Consider the following 20376-nt stretch of genomic DNA (forward strand, 5'->3'; position numbering starts at 1 on the left):
ACAATGTAAATTTGTCAAATGAATATAGTGGAGAGGAATTATAAAAATGGAAATACCTGAAAATTGCACTTAAGAACAGTACTTGAGTAAATTTTACTTGACTCGACACAACAAGCTTAATTTTTACTGCAAATGAATATCGGTCCGGTTCCTGAGCAGTTTTCATTGTGTGTCAGGGCGCATTGTCCTGCTGAGGGGCCACTGCTGAGCGCTGTTGCCTTGAGGGGGTGTTCTTGGTCCACAACAGTGTTTGGATGGGTGGTGTGTGTCATGTGGTGTCCAAATGAATGCCAGGACCCAAGGTTTCCTAGCAGAACATTACATTTTACCGAGATTTTTAATGTTGTGATCAGTGTAACTTTTGAACTATAGTAAAAGGTTTTATAGTCAATAGAGACCAGGTTAGGATATAGTTATAGTAGTAAAACAACCCAGATTCATTTTATAGCACTTTGTCATACGTCTTTGGTTATTTTGGTGGTGGTGGTGGTGGCATTAACACCACAGTTCAGAACCACAGTTCAGAACCACTGTCTCAGAGGCTTCTATATTATATCCTTCCTCTCCCTCTAGCAGACTCATCAGGGCTTTGAGGCCTCCAGCTGTTTCACCACAACAAACCACTACTCCTCCTGTCTGATCAGTCTCAGTTTGGGTTCCCACATGATAAAAGTCTGTTAACTCGCCTGATTCTGTTTTCCAGAGATGTCAACGATGTCTTCGACCAGACCAGCTCATCACCTGGACGACCGGCTACTGCCTATGGCTTCAGACCTGATGAACAACCCTTCTATCAGTACTCATAGACACACACACATCGTTTATAAAGTGTCATCTTCGATCCATTCCCCATCTCCATCATGCATGTTCACTTTTACATCTTTAGATTAATCTTCACTGCTGGAATCCTTCATGATTAAAGGCATCACATTGATATTGTTAGTAAAATAATATCACTAAGGCTGGAATACAAAATACTGATAATGATTGAAACACTACCACTGCAGACTTTTAACTAGTCATTAAACAAACTGCAGTTCCATTCACTCACCGTCATGATAAATAGATGAGTAGTTAAGTCTTCCTCACCTGCTGGTTACAGTCTTCTTAATGATGAGTTCCCAGTGGGTCAGCAAGTAATTTAAAGAATGTGAGCAGACTTATGTTAATAAGTTTTTGCATGTTTTTCCAATGTAATAATGAATATTTGTTGCCTCTTCAAATTCATCTCTTCATATTAGTCAAATGTGTCCTTACATCCCGTTGTTGAATGGTTTGAGATCCACCAGTTTGACTCATCTGACTTTATGTCAAGATGCTAACCTACGAGTAACAGCTACACACAGTCAGTTTATTAGCGTGCACTACTTTAATGTACATAGTTTTCTTTTGATTATATCACTATAAATAGGAACATTGTTGGTGGCGTGGCTCATAACTTAGGGTACTTTCACACTGGTTAGTTGAAATGCCTAACCCCCATTGATGTATGGGCAAAAAGTAAAATTCAAGACCAATGATGGAGGGTGCCGGAAAACTGCTGCTTATTTTTCACTTTCTTTGCAGTCCTCGAAATCCAAATCCAGTGTGAAAGTGGCGGAAGAAATGTTGGCTCTAAGTTGAGGTATAAAATGCTGCAGTCTTGTGTAGCGAATGGCTCTGGTCATCCTGTGTGGCCACCACTGCAAATGTTTTTCTGATGTTGAACCATTCCAGTATTATATTAATTCGGTGACAAGAAAAGTAGGAACTCTGTCACTGCAGGACAGGTTGGCCCTCTCTCTCCAACTGGATATACAGCATTTCACAACATAATAAAAGGACTGTTACTGACCTGCCACCAAACACCCCTGATACTCTTTCTGTCTCCTTAAACAACACTGGGATGACCTGAATGCAGCATCCTTTAAAATGGGGCATCCACTAACCATGTCAGCTCTACCTGCAGTAAGTCACTGCCGGCCCATGTAGCAGCTAGCAGCAGTGCCAGAAATGGTCTGACCATTCTGGCCACTGGGTGTACATCTACTTTGTATTATTCTTCGTTTGTAAAGGACGGGAGGAGGAAAACTATCTTTCTTTGATTAACTGCCTTTAAGTCAGGAACCTCTGTTAATCCATTCTTGCGGGACAAAAAAAAAAATCCGTAATCCTCGGTGGCCCAGGTCTAGCTCCCACATGGCAGTCTAAGTATATCTGTCTGTGTATCCACTTAAAGCTCATTTATGCTCAGCATCAGTAACCTAAACAGATAGGGCGGAGCCCTCTGTCCGTACTCTACCTTCATTTTGTCCCTATTGGTGCGTGTTGTCTGAAAGCTCACGGATGCACAAAACAGAGCACTACCACCAGAAATTGTTGCAGGCAGTGTAGCCAGTAGTTCACGCAAGACAAGTATAGGACACAATAAATAGAGGACATTGTAAGACTTCACAGACTGCTACCATCTACAATGCTGCCTATGCTTTTGCCTCTTTCTTAACAGATACATTATCAGCTCTTCTCTCACTGGTCGTCACACCTATACCTGTATGCCTCAGTATGCTGATTGATTTAACTACTGTGTGTTCAGCCACATGCGCATTACTTGAAGCCTGGCCTGATTGGATTTGCATGATCTTGCAAATCCGGCAGACTTGCAAGGAAAGTTCTGTTGGTGGATCCACAACTTTGACCCCTGAAAACGCAACAATGCCCTTTTTTATGTGTGACGAGCTGATCTGGACTGCTTGGTGTGCACATGGCTTAACACTGTTTGATATTCTGTCCATATTTGGACAGCTAACCAATTAAGCTTCTGCAGAATAGAGAGAGGGCAGTGACATTATTCTGCAGAAGCTTAACTGTGAATGGCACTACATCATAGCTTAAAATGCTTCTGGCTTCTCCCTGGTACAACACCAATGAGATCAGGAGACCTGCGCCATGAGGGGTCAATGTTTTCCTGCAGTAGCCACTGTTTTCAATGTATCATTGTTTACTGTTTATTCTTCGAGCTGTGGAGGGTTAATGCAAGAACATTAGTGCACTAACTGACAACTACTAGGGTTTAAAAAGGCACCACGGGCTGTGACTAGATTCCCATCCATTAACATACCAGGGCTAGCTTGTTTAATGGAACTCATGATGTTTCGTTGAGCATGGCACTTACTGCTACACAGCAGAGGAGCTCCATGTCTGCATGTTTCAGTGTGAATCAGAGCAGTATAATTAATCTTCTCAAAACAATAATGTTCTGTGCCATTGACTAGACTACATATGAAAAGGAGGCTCACATACTGTATGCTGGACACTGACAATTAACTACATACTGTATTACTTTTAGGCATATTTGCACATTTAGTTCAATTTTGATGCATGGTTATGTTTTTTTATTGTAAGTTATTGTTACTCTGTATATTATTCTGTTTTTATAGCTTATTTTATTGCTACCTAATAAGACACTGTAAACAGAAGCAAGTACTGGACTGTAGATATGCTCCATCTCTCGTTGCTCATCCTCAGGTTCTTCAACAAAAACAAAATAAAAATCCCACATTTCATACAACATATGTCTGTTTTTAATTTCATACTGTGTTCACAATTACACCCTTGATGTTGTGGACATCCTGTGGAGGTTTCTTGTACAAATACAAGTTTTGTTTACATTCAGTTTTTTACTCAAAACATATTTTCAGGCTGTCAAATACTTGAATCAATCTGGACACAGACATGAATGTCTCATTAAAGGCAGCAGAAAAGGTACAACATCTCCCATATCCTCCCCAAAATTCCGTCATTAAAGGCTGTGATTATGTGACAATTTATCAACATGCACATTTCAGCAATTTACAAAGTCTGCATACAAAAACATCAGATTATCAATATTGCCCACAAAAAACATTTGTGATTTCTTCTAAATATATTGAAACCTGTGATGTTTACATCAATGTTCACCAGCTTACAGTCTCTCCCAGCACATCACTATATCAGTGCTCTTCTACTCACTGTTGTTTGGTGGAATAGAGTGAAATCCTGCTGAAATCAGCTCTACGGAGCTTTATAGCCTCTTTGAGCTCCTTGTTTTGGTTTCACAGCCTACAGCTTCACTGTTTTGGTTCACTGTCAGTGCGCTCATCAGCATTATATCAGTCACCAGGATAGCCAGTGACAGTAGCCAGCAGATAGAGAAAACTGGTGAACATTGGAAGCATTTAGCAGCTAAAGAGCCAGATATTTCACAACATTTGGTGGAGATCAAACTAGAGCTAAAAGAAGAGTGGATGTTCACTTAGATTTACTGTAGAGCTGCAACTATTTATTGATTAATCAATTAGTTGTCAACTAGACATTTATCAGCAACTGTTTTGATAGTTGATTAATCAGTTTTAGTCTTTTTTTTTATGTTTCCAAGAGAAAATTCTCTAATTCTGGGACACCCTGATAGTTTACTTGGTACTGCATGTGCCCCATGACGTAGGCTGAGTCCTCTGCAGTGGCCCAGCTTCGATCCCAACCTGTGGCTCTTTACTGGAAGTCTTCTCCCTCTCTCTACCTCTTTCATGTCTGACATTCCTAGCTGCCCTGTCAAAATAATGGCTAAAAGCCCACAAAAAGAAAAAAACACTTGGACCAATAAATGTGTTGAAATCAGCTGGAGAAGAGGTAGTTAGCTGTTAGCTGCTGATGGGCAACAGAGTCCAAGAGCCAATAGAGCTAACAGAGCTAGAGCTGCAACTATTTATATAATCAATCAATTGGTTTGAGTAGGTTTTTTTGTTTTTTTCTAAAGAAAAAACAGTCAAAATTCTATATTTCCAGGTTTCTTTCCTCCTGTATGACACTAAACTGAATATCTTTGGGTTGTGGACAAAACAAGACATTTGAGGACGTCATCTGTGGTTTTGAGAGACCCTGATCGACATTTTTCACTATTTTCTGGCATTTTAGAGACCAATTAATCAGCAGATTAATCAGCAATAAAATAAATGTTATCTGCGGTCCTAGTCTGCTGTATGTGTAAATAGACTGTTTGGTAGCACATTAGCTAAATCAATATACCATAACTGTGATAATAGGTTGGTGTTGGACAAATGGCAAAAATTGAATAAATGCAGCTTTATTGGGTCATGTTATCCATTTCAGTGTCAGCAGAAAAACAGCAAATGTTAACAGCAGAAGTAAACAGAAGTTGTAGCTTTTAAAATGTTAAATTTATAATGTATAAACTAAACGTTCCTTCTTCAAAGTAGTACATAATTATGATCATAGGTTACCCTTCTTTTGTTCACCTCTGCCCTTTGGTTGTAGATCTGGCAACGTGTCTGTCAGGGTGTATGGCTTTGGTTGGGACAGGGGCAGATTACTGTCTCCACCTCAGTGGTCTCAGTCACAAGTTCTCTGATGAGAGCCACACTGTCCAACGGTAGCTCCACAGCACTCTCTGGCTGCAGTACCATTGTCTGAGGGCTCTGAAGAACCTCCTCCTCCTCTTTCTCTGTTTTCTCCTCTTGTTCCGTATGATCTCTCGCCTCTGCTTCCTCCTCCTCCTCTTTCTCTGTTTTCTCTTCTTGTTCTGTATGATCTCTCTCCTCTGCTTCCTCCTCCTCCTCTTTCTCTGTTTTCTCTTCTTGTTCTGTATGATCTCTCTCCTCTGCTTCCTCCTCCTCCTCTTTCTCTGTTTTCTCTTCTTGTTCTGTATGATCTCTCTCCTCTGCTTCCTCCTCCTCCTCTTTCTCTGTTTTCTCTTCTTGTTCTGTATGATCTCTCTCCTCTGCTTCCTCCTCCTCCTCTTTCTCTGTTTTCTCTTCTTGTTCTGTATGATCTCTCTCCTCTGCTTTCTCCTCATCTTCTTTTCTTTCCTCAGTCTCAAGCTCACCACCTTTCCCTTCATCATCTACCTTCTCTTCACTCTCTCTCTGCTCGGTGGTTAAGCTGGTGGCGCTCTCTGCTGGAGATTGAGGGGATGGGCAGCCTTCATCATCAGGTTCACCTCCTGTATGGGCTTTACTTCCCATTTGCCCTTCAACTGTCTCCCCCTCTATCTCTTCTTCTTTCCCTTCTCCTGTCTCTGTCTCTTCTTTCCCTTCTTTGATTGTCTTGTCCACCTCTTCCTCCTCTACTGCCTCTCTTTGTTTCTCCTCTTTTACCCTCTCCACCTCCCAGTTGTCCTTCATTTCTCCTGTCAAATACACAGCTCTGTCAGTGGTCTGCATTGTGTGCATTACAGAAGGTGTCGAGGAGTTACAACCAATGGCCTCACTGAGTGACCCGAGGCTCATTTTCATTGGACCGTCTGTACAAGGCGGGGGTTGCGATGAAGCGCGGGAGTGCTGATCAGCTACGCCTTCTGTTTCTTGATCTGAGGTTGAGAGGTCAGGTGTAGCACAATTTTCAGGCGCTGTGGATTTGTCATTTTGAGCACATTCATCTGGAACATCTGTGGACTGTGGCGGGGACAGAGTGGGAGAGTCTGGGATGGGAGTAGAGGATTCTGGGTCTGCAGATGCATCAGGTGTACCAACCTCCTGTCCTGCATCAGAGTCGATAGAGTCAGCTATAGTTGATGGTTCGTCAGTTTCAAGCTGGACTTCTTCTCGTGTTTCCTCGAAGCAAGACGCCTCCTCGGTCGATGGTTCATCAGCCTGTTGTGTAACGACGATCACAGGAGAAGGAAACACTGTGCTCTGGTCAGAGTTTTGAGTGGTACTGATGTCAGATTTGGCATCTGCACTAACTTCTGGGTCACTCTGAAGGCAGACGTCAGTTGTGACTGTCTGACCTCCGTCCTCCACCACAGGAGCAGGCTCTTCACTGGGTGCTGCTGAGATGGAGTCTCGAGTGTGAATGGCTGGACTTCCTGGTGAAGAGCGAGGAGGTGTCTGCCCCAGCAGACTGTACTGACTGATGGCCAGATCAGAGGTGTCAAATATGAGATTGTTGCTCTTCTTACTTGCAGCATCGTGAAGCGCTGAGGAGAGGGAAAAGCCACAGTTAGAAAAATAACATCTGATAAATAATAATGTAAAATGGAAGGTACCTGTCTGATCCAAACTTCTAAGTAACTTAAACGGGCAATATACAACTTTTTTGTTTGAACTTATTAAGATTTCAAGAACTACAGTAAATCAAGTGATTGCACATGATGGCTGTAGAAATTTGACACCGTCTGAGTATAGATAGGTTCCCTGTAAGTCTCGCTCTCACTATGCTATCTGTCTGCCAACGGGCTCTATGTATCCCAGAAAAAAGAAGGTTGATTTATAGCATATAAAGGAAGCTTGTGTGCCATCACCATTGCCACAGGTAACGGTGGAACAACTGGAATAACTGGAAACTCTACGCTGTCAAAGAAAATGAAGGAAGCAAAGAAGGTGAAGAGTGAGCGTGATAGAAACTGAGGTAAAACGAGTGAACGGATGGTCATTCACTTGATGGATCGCACTCATGTCTTGTTGATATGTGTGTCCCCTTACAACTGGGACTTGAGACGGTTCAAAACCAGCATTCTTTCTACTAGATCATTAGGAAACAAAACCTGTCTACTTATTAATACAACCAGGTGTTTTACTCTGTCTTCTCATAGCACTGAGATTGGGCTATCTACGTGGAATTGAGGTTCTTGCAGTTGTTTTTTGCTTAGGACAGTATTCAGGTAGCTTGCAGTAGCTACAGCTCCAGTACAAAGATCACTCTCAGGGAATTTGTGGTTTTTAATGACGACTTTACATTCTACACTTTCACATAAATTATGCTTGGTGATATTTTTAAGCATGACTGTGTCACAGCCCGTAAATGTGAGTGTAGGCAAAGAAGTATAAATTAAAATAAAGAGATTTACATTTTTCTGCTAGAATTATATTCCTGGAATTTATGGGAGGCATTAAAACAGCATCGTTGATCATTGTTGGAATTTTCATAAATATAAAAAGTAAATATAAAAACATATGTGTGGAGTTGGACAGCTCGGTGGGGACCGAAATGGTAGACCCCATTTAATACATCATTAAGTTTAAGGATGAAGACTTGATTAAAGGTGAGGTTAAAGTTTAGGGTTAGTGAAATAGTGATAATGGTTAGATAAGTCTAAGTCAAGTCCCTACAAGTAATGACAACACGATTGTTTGTGTGTGTGTTTGTGTGTGTTGTTGTTTACCTGTGTGTATCTCCTTACTGAGGAGGTTTCTCAGTACATCTTCATAGATGTTATGAACCAGGATAAAACTGCTGTAGTCTGAGAAGATGTACTGTTCAAACTGCTGCAGCTCCTGGACAGAAAACACATGGAATACTTTGTTAAATACTTCGTACTGCAATGACGGAGTATAAACATGTGTACATGGTGGGACAGACTGCAGCAGTGTATTTGACCTACAGTTTTCCACTTGCTGTCCATCCTCCTGGTCAGTGTAGGAAAAGTGATCTCCAGTAAAGCTTCCTGATAGAGCCTCCTCTGGACAACTCTGCTGTCATAGTCCAGCTGCTACTCACACACACACACACACACACACACACACACACTTTTCACTTACAGAGTCCCAATGTCATCTTCACTTTGAAACATTTTTAAGGAAAATGTATAGAACAACACATTTCTAAAGAGTTATCTATATGCAGTATGAATGTCATGTAATCCCACATGCATTTCTATTCCATTTTGTCATGTTTTTACCTTCAGGACTCTTTCTTTAGCTCTTTCCATCTTGACAGGTATCTGAGACGGTTGTAGTCTGGTTGATGATTGGAGGAAGAGCTCTAAGGTGTACACAGCACTGTCCAACAGCTGGAAGATGCAAAAGACAAACACTGTTTGTCTGTGACAAAAACTGTGGGATTGTTTGACCTTATTCTAATTTACTTTGGGTCCTCGGGAGGCCTTGGCTGTATAAGATGCACTGTGCCAAATCCAGCTGAAAGCCACGACTGAACCTTCAACACTGCTTCTTACCTTCTCCATCTCCAGATGTGCAGAGTGGACCAGCTTCTGAGTGCTGCTCAATCCAAACCGCTGTTTTAAGCCTTCAAGTTTCTCTGTCAGGTTCTCCACCTGCCTGTAGCTCTGATCCAGACTGATGGAGCGCAGCGTCGACAATGCCTGGAGAACACACACAAAAAAACACAATCAGAAGCTTAAACCAAACTATTACATTGAATTGCTTAATGTGATGACTAGGGATTTAACAATACCAAAACCTCAGGGTGCGATATCATCATGATAAATGGTCCACGATATATTTATCACGATATTTTAAAAAAAGATGACTTGAACAATGTCCTTCAATAATAAATCTTATGTGTACACAGATATTATTTGTATGGAAGCAGTGGCAGGGCAACCCGCCCTTCAGACAGCTGGCCACTTATCGAGCCTAGAGACAGTCTTGCAGCAAAGAGCTGCTCCGGAGGATGAGTGACCCCAGCGGGAGCAGCAGAAGACCGGGAGAGACTTTATCAGAGCAAGTTAAGAGTCTGACACATGATAGCGCCCTCTGCTGTTCACACAGCAATACAATGACAAGAAGAGATCTTGGAATGCATTTATACTGATTTGCCTTGTTAGAACCATGAGCTTTATGATCAAAATAAAAATGTGATATGTTGGTAGATATCGTCCCTGTTCTGATATCACTAAATTCTGTGTATTTACATCCATAATAATGACTAATATAAGTTGGCACATAGTGTATCGTGAGCTAAAGTTTCTTGAGAATAGACACATAAAAGACACACTTGCACACACACAGACGACACAAATGTCTCTCTCACCTTCTTTGTCTCTGGTGTTCCTCCATTGGTGTGTGTGAAGGCTGAGTCCATCTGTGTGTGCAGTGTGTGTTGCATGCCCTGAATCCCAGCACTGATGTTTTCTGTGAGCACTTCAAGGATGGAGGACATGTAGGGTGCTACACACTCACTGCACACTTTCTCTGCTTCTTCACATATACACTCTGGAAGACACACATATTCACACAAAATGCTTATCAGTAACTTGTTTTAAAGTGACTGATGGACTCGTATGTATCAGACAGGAAACTCAGATTATAGCCTCAGATACTGAGTTATCAGTACTATGTGTACCCTTTAGAAACAGACATTTACATGAACATTTTTTCCAGATATGTTCAGACTTTAGGGGTGAACGATCAACATGCCGTACCTCGGACTTTCTCCTCCAGGAAGCAGTGAGAGGACATTATCTGGTCCAGGTTGGATCTGATCAGTGCTTGATTGGCGGATGCTGTCTGACGACACTCCTCCTGCAGAGCCTCCAGACTTGCAGTGAGTTGTTCCAGCACCAAGGTGTATGTAGCCTGCGTGGTCTGTACATTCATAAACACGTTACAGTAATGCACCATTAAACACTGAGTTTCACTGAATTCAACACAAGGTGAAAAGTATTTTAAAGCAGCAGCAGAGAGAGAAATGATGTTCTGAGATGAACATCTAAGTTCTCACAAGTGATGCAGAATTCACAGAAGTCAGAATTACAACATTATAATCAGAACTTGGAGAAGAAAAAAGTCGAAATACTTAAACTATATGTATTTCAATACAAAATATTAACTGATTCTTTTGGCAACTTGGGGCGGTATAACACAGCATATTTTCAGCAGTGCGTGAGCAAACAGCTTGTGTTGACCTGATTAATATTGACTCCCTCCTTTTTATGTGTGCGACACAAAACTCCCTTAGTGTGAGCTTCAGTCTGCAGAGCCATGAAGGCAGAGTGCTAAAGTCACGGCCCTGCTGCTGCACAGAGCCGTGTTCACTGGTTATTCAAAGAAATGTTTGATATCGAACATGTCGCATCTCTAAATTCCACCAACAAACAGAGATATTTGAATAACAGACAGGCAGACAGACAGACAGACAGACAGAAATACAGACAGACAGACAGACAGAAAGACAGACAGACAGACAGACATTCCTTGCTTTACAATTAGATAAAAAATGGTTTTGATTTGTTTCTTTGTCCCAACTATTCTGAGATTGATTCAGGGACAAGAATTTCGGGTATGGGCCACCTGTCATTCTGTAGATCATTTGCCAACTTAAACGATTTGGGTTTACTTTATTATAGAGTTGATTTTAAGCAGAAGCTTTTCATCCAGAATGTCTCTGGATATTCCAATGTCCTGTGTGAATGCACATTTACAATTCATGGAAATACCAGAAATTTGGGAAAAATTAAAAAAAAATTGTGAATGCATCCAGTAATGGGTGGAAACACAATAATTCACATTTTCTTTTCCTGATTTTGGACACATATTTTCAACAACAGGAAAGACAGGATACATGTGTAACTATGACTGATAAGACCATGTAGACTGAGACCAGCTGTCACTCAGCACACTAACATCTGAGAACCAGAGCTGATGGTGGAGAACTTCAGCGTTGTGTTCTTGTCACACCAGCTACGTTGGACAACATCCCTCTCATGTTGTGTTGTGTTGATGTATTAGTGTAACTCACTGCCAACCACTGCCGTATCCTTTCAGTCTTCTTGCCCTTTACTCTTGATTGAAGCTGACTTTGTAACCATGGAAACACTTCCTCCATCACCTGGGAGGCCAGCACCTACACGCACAAACACAGTGTCATCAGCAAGTGGACGAGGAACCATGGACTGAAAGCTGAAGTGTGTGTGTGTGTGTGTGTGTGTGTGTGTGTTTGCTGACTTTTTCTTTAGTTCCAAGCAGCATTTCCCAGGATTCATAGCATTCTTTGTCCTGTCGGTAGAGTTGGAGGGCTCGAACATATGCCTGAGTCTCAAAGGATGGATCACACCAGGGATCTGCAGGAAGTGTGGACTTATTTATATTTCTGGAGATAATCATTTTCAGTGTTCATTGCATAACTGTCAGGAAATCTCATGAAATGCCCCAAACCAACAATGAAAGTATCCTGCCAACAGGTACTGTATGTGTATCAAAGCCTCGTATCTTCTTCTTCTGTGCCATAGAGCTCCAAAAACTTGCAATATTACAGCAGCAAAGGGGATAGCAACATTTAGTTTGGTGTGTGTGTGTGTGTGTGTGTGTGTGTGCGTGCGTGTGCGTGTGTGATCTACTGGGAGCAGTGCTGGTTGTACAGTCTAACAGCAACAGGAAGGAAGGACCTGCGTTATCGCCCCTTCACACACTTAGGGTGAAGCAGCCTGTCGCTGAAGGAGCTCTCCAGTGCTCTCAGAGTGTCCTGCATAGGGTGGGAGTCTTTCTCCCACCCAGCATTGACCATGCACTGCAGTGTCCCTGCTTCCAGAGGTCTCCAGGTCCTCGACAAGAAAAAATGAGTTTCAGAGACTTTGTTTCCTGTATTCTGATGACTTTTAAAAATTAAAAAAGGACACTGCAGCAACACTTTTATGTGGTTGTCAGTTTGGGCTATATAAATAAAACTGATTTGATTTGATTTGATTCTCAGGAAATAATGCAGAATAAATCGCCCCTCTGGCATGAACTAATATTTAATAATTTTCATTTAATCATGTTTGGCCCCTGCCCCTCAGAGAGTCTGTGCATCCCACTGCCCTTTGTTTGTCAGTTGGTGCGATCCCGTGTTTGACAAAAAAAATGTGTCATTAGTCGGGAGAAATACAGGAGACCCGGGAAGGAAACCGGGGGAGGGCAATGAAAATGGGAAGTCTTCTGGGAAGATCGGGAGGGTAGGGAAGAAGGGTTGAATGCTGTGTTGTGTAGCTAATAAAAGCATAAAAAACCCTAAAAATAATTCTGTAAAAAAGAAACTATATATTCATGATGTGTTTTTATGTTTTGAAGAGTTACGTCTTTGACAGGGAAGGGAAATATTGAGAGATGGACTAACACATCGGTCTTGGACGTCTCTGATGATGATGAAATGATGCGCTTATATGATAGGTGAGTGCACTCATACATCTGTTAGCTGGAGCCACTGATTTCTTCTCTTCACTATTTACAGTTACACTTTTGGTGTTACACTGTTTTGTTGTGTTAAGCTTCACCTCTTTATTTTCAACATTCTTATGTTATTATTTCTTTGTTGATCCAGTTCCCCAGGAGACTTTTGGGTATCCTTTTCTTACTTCATGGATAGATGACACTTGAGGAACAGAAAGCTCCAATGATGCAAAATATACTTCTGTTTCTCACCAACACCATGAGTATGAATCATATTAGTGTAGCTAAAAATGAACCAGCAGCATGAAATCATTTCCTCCCTGATGTTACTGATGTGATGTGATATGCTCCCGTGGTTAAAGTGTTAGAACTAGGCCTGTCAAGCGATTTAAAAAATGATCTAATTAATCACAAGCTTTGTGATAAACTTTAAAAGGAGGGAACATTTCCAACCTGAAGTAATCCAAGAGTGGCAGCTGAGCCAACACAGACGGAAAAGTTTAGCAGTGAAGTTGTCTAGTGGCAGTAAATGTACAGCCCGGGTCACAGTTTGCCCGTGAATAAACTCTGCAGCTACTTTATACACAAGAGGACCTTGCATTTGAATGACAGTTATCGCTATCCCTGCTAATATCCATGCTATTTGAATCCGTGCTAATGATGTTAATCCTGTTGAAGTGGCAGTCTGGTAGTGATGGTATAACATCCAGCTATGAAACACAGCCCATTCTCAGTTTGAGAAAGACTAAGCGTTAGACAGTTAGAAACACTGGCTGGACTTTTCCATTCAGTCAGCTCAGCAGCGTTTAGTCGTCGCCTCCATCATGTTTACAAATCTGCTGTAGAATGTGGCGGTAACGTGTTCAGCAACATAAGGTCAAGGGGCGTCATAGAGATTAATCTGCGTAATTTTTTTAAAACACATTATTTTTTCTGTAATTAATTAATAAAAGTTACTGTAACACATTATATTGAAAGCCCTAGTTAGAACACAAGGAACACTGTTTAAGGTAAAAAAAAAAATGTAATGTAGATGACAAAGATCTCATCACTACCCATTTCTGATTGTAATGCTCACCTTCATCTGACAGTGGAGGTTAATTCATATACACAAATTCAGCCAATGTGGTGAAAAACAAAAAAATATAAAATATAAATAAATTTAGGTTTAGAAAGTCAGGTCTAGATTACCAAACTTTACAAACACAGCCAAGCAAATAGGCATGCCTTAATTTATGTGTGCAGTCATGCCATACATTGTTAGAAAGCTTAGATTATTGTGATTCTATTAATGCAAACCAGCATGTACCAGTAAACTGTCCATTTCAGTTACATATTTAGTCCCAAACACAGTATTCCATGATTAAATGGTAAAATGTATTTATCACCTCAAACAACTGTACCTACAACAAACTAGTTTTATTAAAACTGCATTAATAATTTTAATAAGCACTGCTTTCAGAGTATGAAGTAAAACACTGCTGGCCAGCTGCGTGCTGCTTCCTGTTACTGCTGAGGCTATCTTGGTGTCTGTGCAGATATGTTGCTGTGTTTTCGCAACTATATGAGTTAAAGTAAAGGGGGGTGGTGGTTTTTGTTTGTATCCTAGCTAACCACACAGGAAGTCAAGAGCATTAATATTTGTATCTGTCACTAGGGCAATTGCCATGACATCAGCGTCAACTTGAAAAAGAGCCAACCAGCGAGAGCACTGTGGCACAGCAGCTTTATGTGTTTTACACCCATCTCATATTACAGAAATGTCAAAGTGTGGAGGCCTATTTGACTCATTAAAAGCCACACACCACCTAGTAGTGAGAGGATAATTATAACTCAAATGCCATTTTTGCAGTTACAAATCCTGTGTACTTTTTAACTGCATATAATTTTAGGCATACACCATCAGTCATTTTCAGATTTAAAAGTTTTAAAACAACTTCCTCAGTAGTAATTCAGTGAACAGATCTTCCAAAGTCTAGACAGTTATTACAAAAAACGTTGGGACACTTGATGAGGTAAAACATTTAATGTATTGTCTTTGTGCTGGTTTCAATTGAGTACACACGTGTGTGTGTGTGTGTGTGTGTGTGTGTGTGTGTGTGTGTGTGTGTGTGTGTGTGTGCGTGTGTGTGTGTGTGTGCTGTTTTTAATTGAGTACACATATATGTGTGTGTACTCAATTTAAAACAGCACAAATACAATAAATGTAAAGTTTATGTAAATGTGTATGTAAAGTTTTACCTCATCAACTGAATTTATTTTGTAAATATATACTTATTCTTAATTTGATACCAGCTCCACGTTTCAAACAAGTTGGGACGGAGGCAACAAGAAACTGAGAGAGTTGTGGAATTCTCCAAAAAAACAAGCTTTTTGGAATGTTCCACAGGTAAACAGGTTAATTGGTAACAGGTGATAGTATCATGATTGGGTATGAAAGAGGCATCCTCGACAAGCCCATGACTGTATAGATATATCACTTGATAATCGGCTTATTTTCTTCTTTTCTTAATGTATTAAACAGGAGCAGGGACATGTTGTGCTTAGCATAAAAATATGTTGAATGGAATGTTTGATCACTCCATGTCAAGAAATAATTCAAGCACTTAACTCCCTCGAAAACCATACATTGATGTTTTTTATACATCACTGTGTATGCTGATTAAACAAGCTAGTTAAGTAGCAACTAGGCTCAGATGTGTTGCAGGTATTAGTTACACTTTGGACAGAATCTAGCTAACTGTTTACTCTGCTTCCAGTCTTTATGCTGAGCTATGCAAAAACATTCTGACTCTGGCTGTTTACTTAAAAACATGATCATGCCAGACTGAATGGTAAGTTCTGTAACTGTACCAGCAAAACTGTTTCTATTTAATCTAGCAAGGGTACATTTGATTGCTTATGAATACAACTTTTCATTTCTAAGAAGAAGTTGTTTCAGTGTCAGTCTTTTCATCTCACTGAAACTTTTCATTTAGGGCAGCAGAGATTCTGTGTTTTTTGTGTCAAACAAGTTGACTTGTTCGACTTTAAAAGACAAAACACATCCTTTTGTCTTTTTTCTTGTGTTAAAATGCTGCATGTTTCAAACATAGATACAAAGTGCAACAGAGAGCCACAGAGAAACTGCATGCCAGTGTTTGTGTTTTACCAAGGTTGCAGTGTCTAATGCAGGTCTTGAGGGCAGACAGGAAGTGATCGCGTTCCTCTTTTTGTTGGAAAAGGAAGCAGGTGTGGCCTGTGTAAGGCAGGTGCAGATACACAGCAAACACATCTGGAGACGACACCACCGATGAAGAATCGTCCTTCACCTCTAAACACACGGAGATAACAGTGTTACAGATGTGGACTGGAATTAATTTTCTGTGAACCGTCAACCATGAGTTTATGTTCAAAAATGAAAAGCAACTGAGGTTCATAACAACCATTGGCAGCAGCTCTTGACTCTTAAACATGTTTTTAATAATCTAATAATTTCCCAACATATCCTCAAAATAACTCATTTGTCAGAGCCTCTTGTTATGATAAAAGAAAAATACAAAGACAAAGTAAAACTTGTCCTGTCCCAGGTGAGGGGAGGAGTATTCAGTTGGTTGTGATCTGCAACCTCGCCACTAGATGCCCCAAAAACCTTCATACTGCACCTTTAGGTATGTTGTTATATCCTGTAGGTATAAATAAATACTACCATTGAGTACTCCAGCACAGGTTTGCGCAAGCAGAGCTCTGGACTCCTCCTCAGTGGTGAACACAGTGCCCCCTGCTGTCTGGAGGACCAGCTTAGCTGCACATCCACGACTGAAAGTCTACAGGTGGAAACACAGACAACAATGTCCAGCACTGGCGTACATGTCATTTAGATTGTGAACGTCTTGTTTTGTTTGTGAGAGAGTGTATGTGCAAGTGTTACCTCCATGTTTTCATGTATCTCCACTTTGTAGTCTCTTCTCAGGACGGTGTATCTCTCTCTGCATTTCTTTCCCTGCTCATCCCAGCAAGACAACTTTACACAGCCTTGGTACAGCACATCCTCTGGAGCGTACTGCGGCTACACACACACACACACACACACACACACACACACTGATTTAACTTTTATGTGTTTTGCAATGTTTTAAAAAAAATTATAACAGATTTTCCAAGTTCCAAGTTTAGACTGATGGACAGATTGACAGGTGCAGCTCGTACCCCATGGGAGAGCAAGAGGCCCCTCCCCTCTTTCTTAGGCTCCACCTCCTGGTGTAAGTGTCTGAAGTAGGCGGCAGAATACTGCTGACGGTAAAACACACTGAAGCTCTGGTATGTACTGTCCACAAGTCCTGGACACACACACACACACACACACACACACACACACACACACATTAAAAAAAAATGTCATATTGTATTTGTCTCTATTTGTCTGGCTCTTTAAAAAATCATGAATAATAATTAGCTTATTTATTTATTGCACAAAGCCATTGGTAACATAATAACTGTAGGTGGTAGATTCAGTTTTAATAGAGAACATGTGCTGCACAAATTGAATATTTTTATATTAACAATAGGTTTACTAACTATGTGTGACTGAAGCTGGACTGATGAACACATAGAATAATCACCACAAGGGGATTCCTCTCAGACTCCAAAGAGCATTTGAGCTACTTTCAGCACCGTTGAGTGTCAAGTAGTTTGGATGAACAGTTTTTGAGAAAGCTGCAAGCATCACGTGCAGAGGTGAGGCGCCCCGACAGGTCTAGAAACTCAGACCCAGACATACACATGTATGTGCTGAAACCACAGTTGGTTATACGCAGAGCCGAGTAGAGAGAGGGTCCCTGTCTCTCTACTGTACCTAACAAGGCGTCAGCTAATTTGAGTTTCAATGTTAATGTTTTGATATGTAGTGGTCAGTGTATTTTGATATTTACAATATCAATATTTAATAATATAACATGAAATGATTTTACATTTGGTTTTCATGTGTGCTGTGAGTCTTTGGCCTTCATTCACACAATTAAATTTAACGTAACAAAGAAACAAGTATAACAATAATAATTATTATTATGAATAAATTAGATGTAAGGCAACATATTTGGGGAGCCCCTCAATAAACTACCCAAAACTGGTGATGTTTTATGTGCTTTTTTTTTGAGAAAATTCATGACATTCTGAATTCTGGGTTTTGCCTGTATTTCTGAAACTGGGCTTCCTGGCCCTGTAGGTCAATGATATTTGGAAAGCAGCAAGCAGCAATACCAGAGGCCAAGCAATCTGACCATTCCACAAACACAGGATTTGAATAGACACTGCACGAGAGATTGAAACGTGTGACCCTCCTGCTGCTGCTGCTCTGCTCTGAGTCCATGAGTGTGGGAAGAGAGGATGAGAGGAAGATAGCAATTACCTAAAACACACACACACAGAATAAACTCTCTGAACTCCACAAAACAAAATGTTCGAGAATTAATGATGTCATGACAAGCGAGATAAAAATACTGTTCATAACACACACAGTGGGTGTGATGCCCTTTAATGTGTGCTGCATACGTGTTTTTAATATCCAATGTCTGTCGATGTGTAAGAGGAGATGGTGAATGAGTCATGATATGTTGTTTACATTTGTTTATAGTATGGCCATTATCACACATGGTTTAGGCCACTCTGTAGCCTGACTTTCATCTTACACACATACACACAGATCAAACAACCCATAATAAGGTAATAGTTGGAAATGGCTGTAATTAGATTGCACTTTGCTGTGGAGATTAGCGGCAGGATGTGACTGTGCTGATAACATGTATAGGAATGTACACATAAACTTAGCAAAGCGACTCAATCAGCACATCATTTTTATTTCATTTGCTATTTTTGTCAAAGTGAATTGGTGAAAAAAAAGATAAATCAATACATTTGTAATTACAATTTCAATCAAAAAATCAACTGAACTGTCCTAGTGGGCTGGTGGTTAAGGCTAGTAGCATGTAACCACAATGTCCCCACTGATTCCGGGGACGTTTGTTGCAAATCATACCCCCCCTCATGTTTCCTGTCTACCTCTTAGCCCAAAGCTGCCAAATAAAGGTGGAAATAAACATGTCATGTCCCCCTCACTCATGTAGAAACACCTTCCAGAACAGTGCACTCCAAAACGACAATTCCTCTCTGATGGTGCCAACGCTGCTGTGTTCGATAACGTTAGATTATATATTTCTTTTCAGTCACTCTTTAAAATACCCTTAAGTCAGCACGGCAAATCATTCATAAATGAGCAATTTATTATGTACATGTTAGGGTAATTTAAAGAATATGGGGATTTGAGGACAGAAAGCGTGTGGTTGTAACTCGTCACTCAGTTCACAAAACTAAACTGCACCAGTAACCACTGAAATTACTCCTTCCATCTCTATCTGCTACTACTGCTATGACTATCACTGATACCTCTACAGATTCTGTGAATGATCTTTTACTGTACATTTCACTGTCTCTCTCTGTCTGCCTCTCTATTCACTTTACTTTCTATGGAAAATAGGGCCTACTTATAAGATATCTTGAACATTAATGTCCCAATAAACAATTCTAAACGAGGAGCGTCCAAAGCTGCATACTACACTAAAGAGTGCTGGAAAAGAAAAAAGAAAATGAGGTCAATTCTTTGTTTTACCTTTGATGTTGGTGATTTTGGCCTCATCCAACAAGCCAGAGGAAGATGCTCCCATAATGTCTGTGTTTCCCTTCTTCTCAAATGTCGTCAGAAAAACTCAGTTCAGTTATTTCAATGTGTTCACGCAGTAGGCCAACACACACAAAACCTATACGTAACACAAGTCAACTAAATGAGCTGCTCTGATGCGTTAAGGTTTTCGCTCAGCTCATTTCCTCTGTTTTCTGTGAGTCAGTGTGTGGTGAGCTGGGCGGGACTGTGACATGAAGTGAAATCTGTCACAGAAGTTATCTCTACAACTGCAACATCACACACAAGTGTCATAACCTTCCTGGTAAGGCCATCTGCTGGTAAACACTGAAAGAGGCAGAGTTGTATAAAGTACCCAAAGTTCATACTTAAAGGTGCACTATGTAGTTTTAGAGAAGAAATTCAAACTCAGAATTTTACTATTTACAATATTAATAAGGTAATAATACTTTACTTTATTCTTTTTCCATAAGTAAGTAAACCAGCTGTTCTCAGAGGAAAATAAGGTCCCAGAACACTGTTTGAAGCTAGCAAGGTGGCAGGGTCCGCCACATATAAACAAAGTAAAACAGTATAAATTGTGTTGTCCTTTAAGGTCAGTTTGTTTATTCAGTTTATTCAGTCATGAAAAAAAACATTGGCATTGAAACATTTGTATCTGAAAAAGTTGTATTGGCACTGAAACAGATATTTAGAACTGGAAAAAAATACATTGAAAAATAAAACACAGACGTTAAAAATGACTTGATTTTATTTTGAAATGTTTAGGATTTCTCTTGACCTCTTTTTGTCATCCTGAGAAGAAGCCTTTGATTATTGTATAATCAACAGTTAACATCTGTATTT

The 20376-nt window shown here is 40.4% G+C and overlaps 2 protein-coding genes across 2 annotated transcripts in view; one reads left to right on the top strand and one right to left on the bottom strand.

Annotated features, from left to right (window-relative positions):
* LOC141016553 (kinesin-associated protein 3-like) overlaps window positions 1-3547 on the top strand; it is a 15941-nt gene extending 12394 nt beyond the window's left edge. The window contains exon 20 of the mRNA XM_073490987.1: window positions 704-3547. Coding sequence (XP_073347088.1) covers window positions 704-806 — 103 coding nt within the window. The 3' untranslated portion in view covers window positions 807-3547. The remainder of the gene's footprint in view (window positions 1-703) is intronic.
* On the bottom strand, window positions 3544-19684 carry LOC141016552 (protein Niban 1-like). The gene is made up of 14 exons (XM_073490986.1): window positions 19501-19684; window positions 17046-17176; window positions 16768-16905; window positions 16546-16663; window positions 16009-16170; window positions 11658-11773; window positions 11452-11556; window positions 10136-10298; window positions 9745-9926; window positions 8927-9073; window positions 8651-8761; window positions 8354-8461; window positions 8135-8246; window positions 3544-6949 (listed from the first exon to the last, which is right to left on the bottom strand). The coding sequence occupies exons 1-14, from the start codon at window positions 19553-19555 to the stop codon at window positions 5307-5309; spliced, it is 3291 nt and encodes a 1096-aa protein (XP_073347087.1). The 5' UTR covers window positions 19556-19684; the 3' UTR covers window positions 3544-5306.
* Between the last annotated feature and the right edge of the window lie 692 nt (window positions 19685-20376).

This window comes from Pagrus major, chromosome 21, assembly GCF_040436345.1.
Source record: "Pagrus major chromosome 21, Pma_NU_1.0".
Classification (NCBI taxonomy): Eukaryota; Metazoa; Chordata; class Actinopteri; order Spariformes; family Sparidae; genus Pagrus; species Pagrus major.

Excerpts from the sequence above, each read along its gene's own strand:
- LOC141016552 (XM_073490986.1), bottom strand. The coding sequence starts at position 19,555 with ATGGGAGCATCTTCCTCTGGCTTGTTGGATGAGGCCAAAATCACCAAC. Across the intron at positions 11,557-11,657 it reads TGCTTGGAACTAAAGAAAAA|GTGCTGGCCTCCCAGGTGAT; the intron begins GTCAGCAAACAC and ends TTGTGCGTGTAG. Across the intron at positions 8,462-8,650 it reads CTAAAGAAAGAGTCCTGAAG|CAGCTGGACTATGACAGCAG; the intron begins GTAAAAACATGA and ends GTGTGTGAGTAG.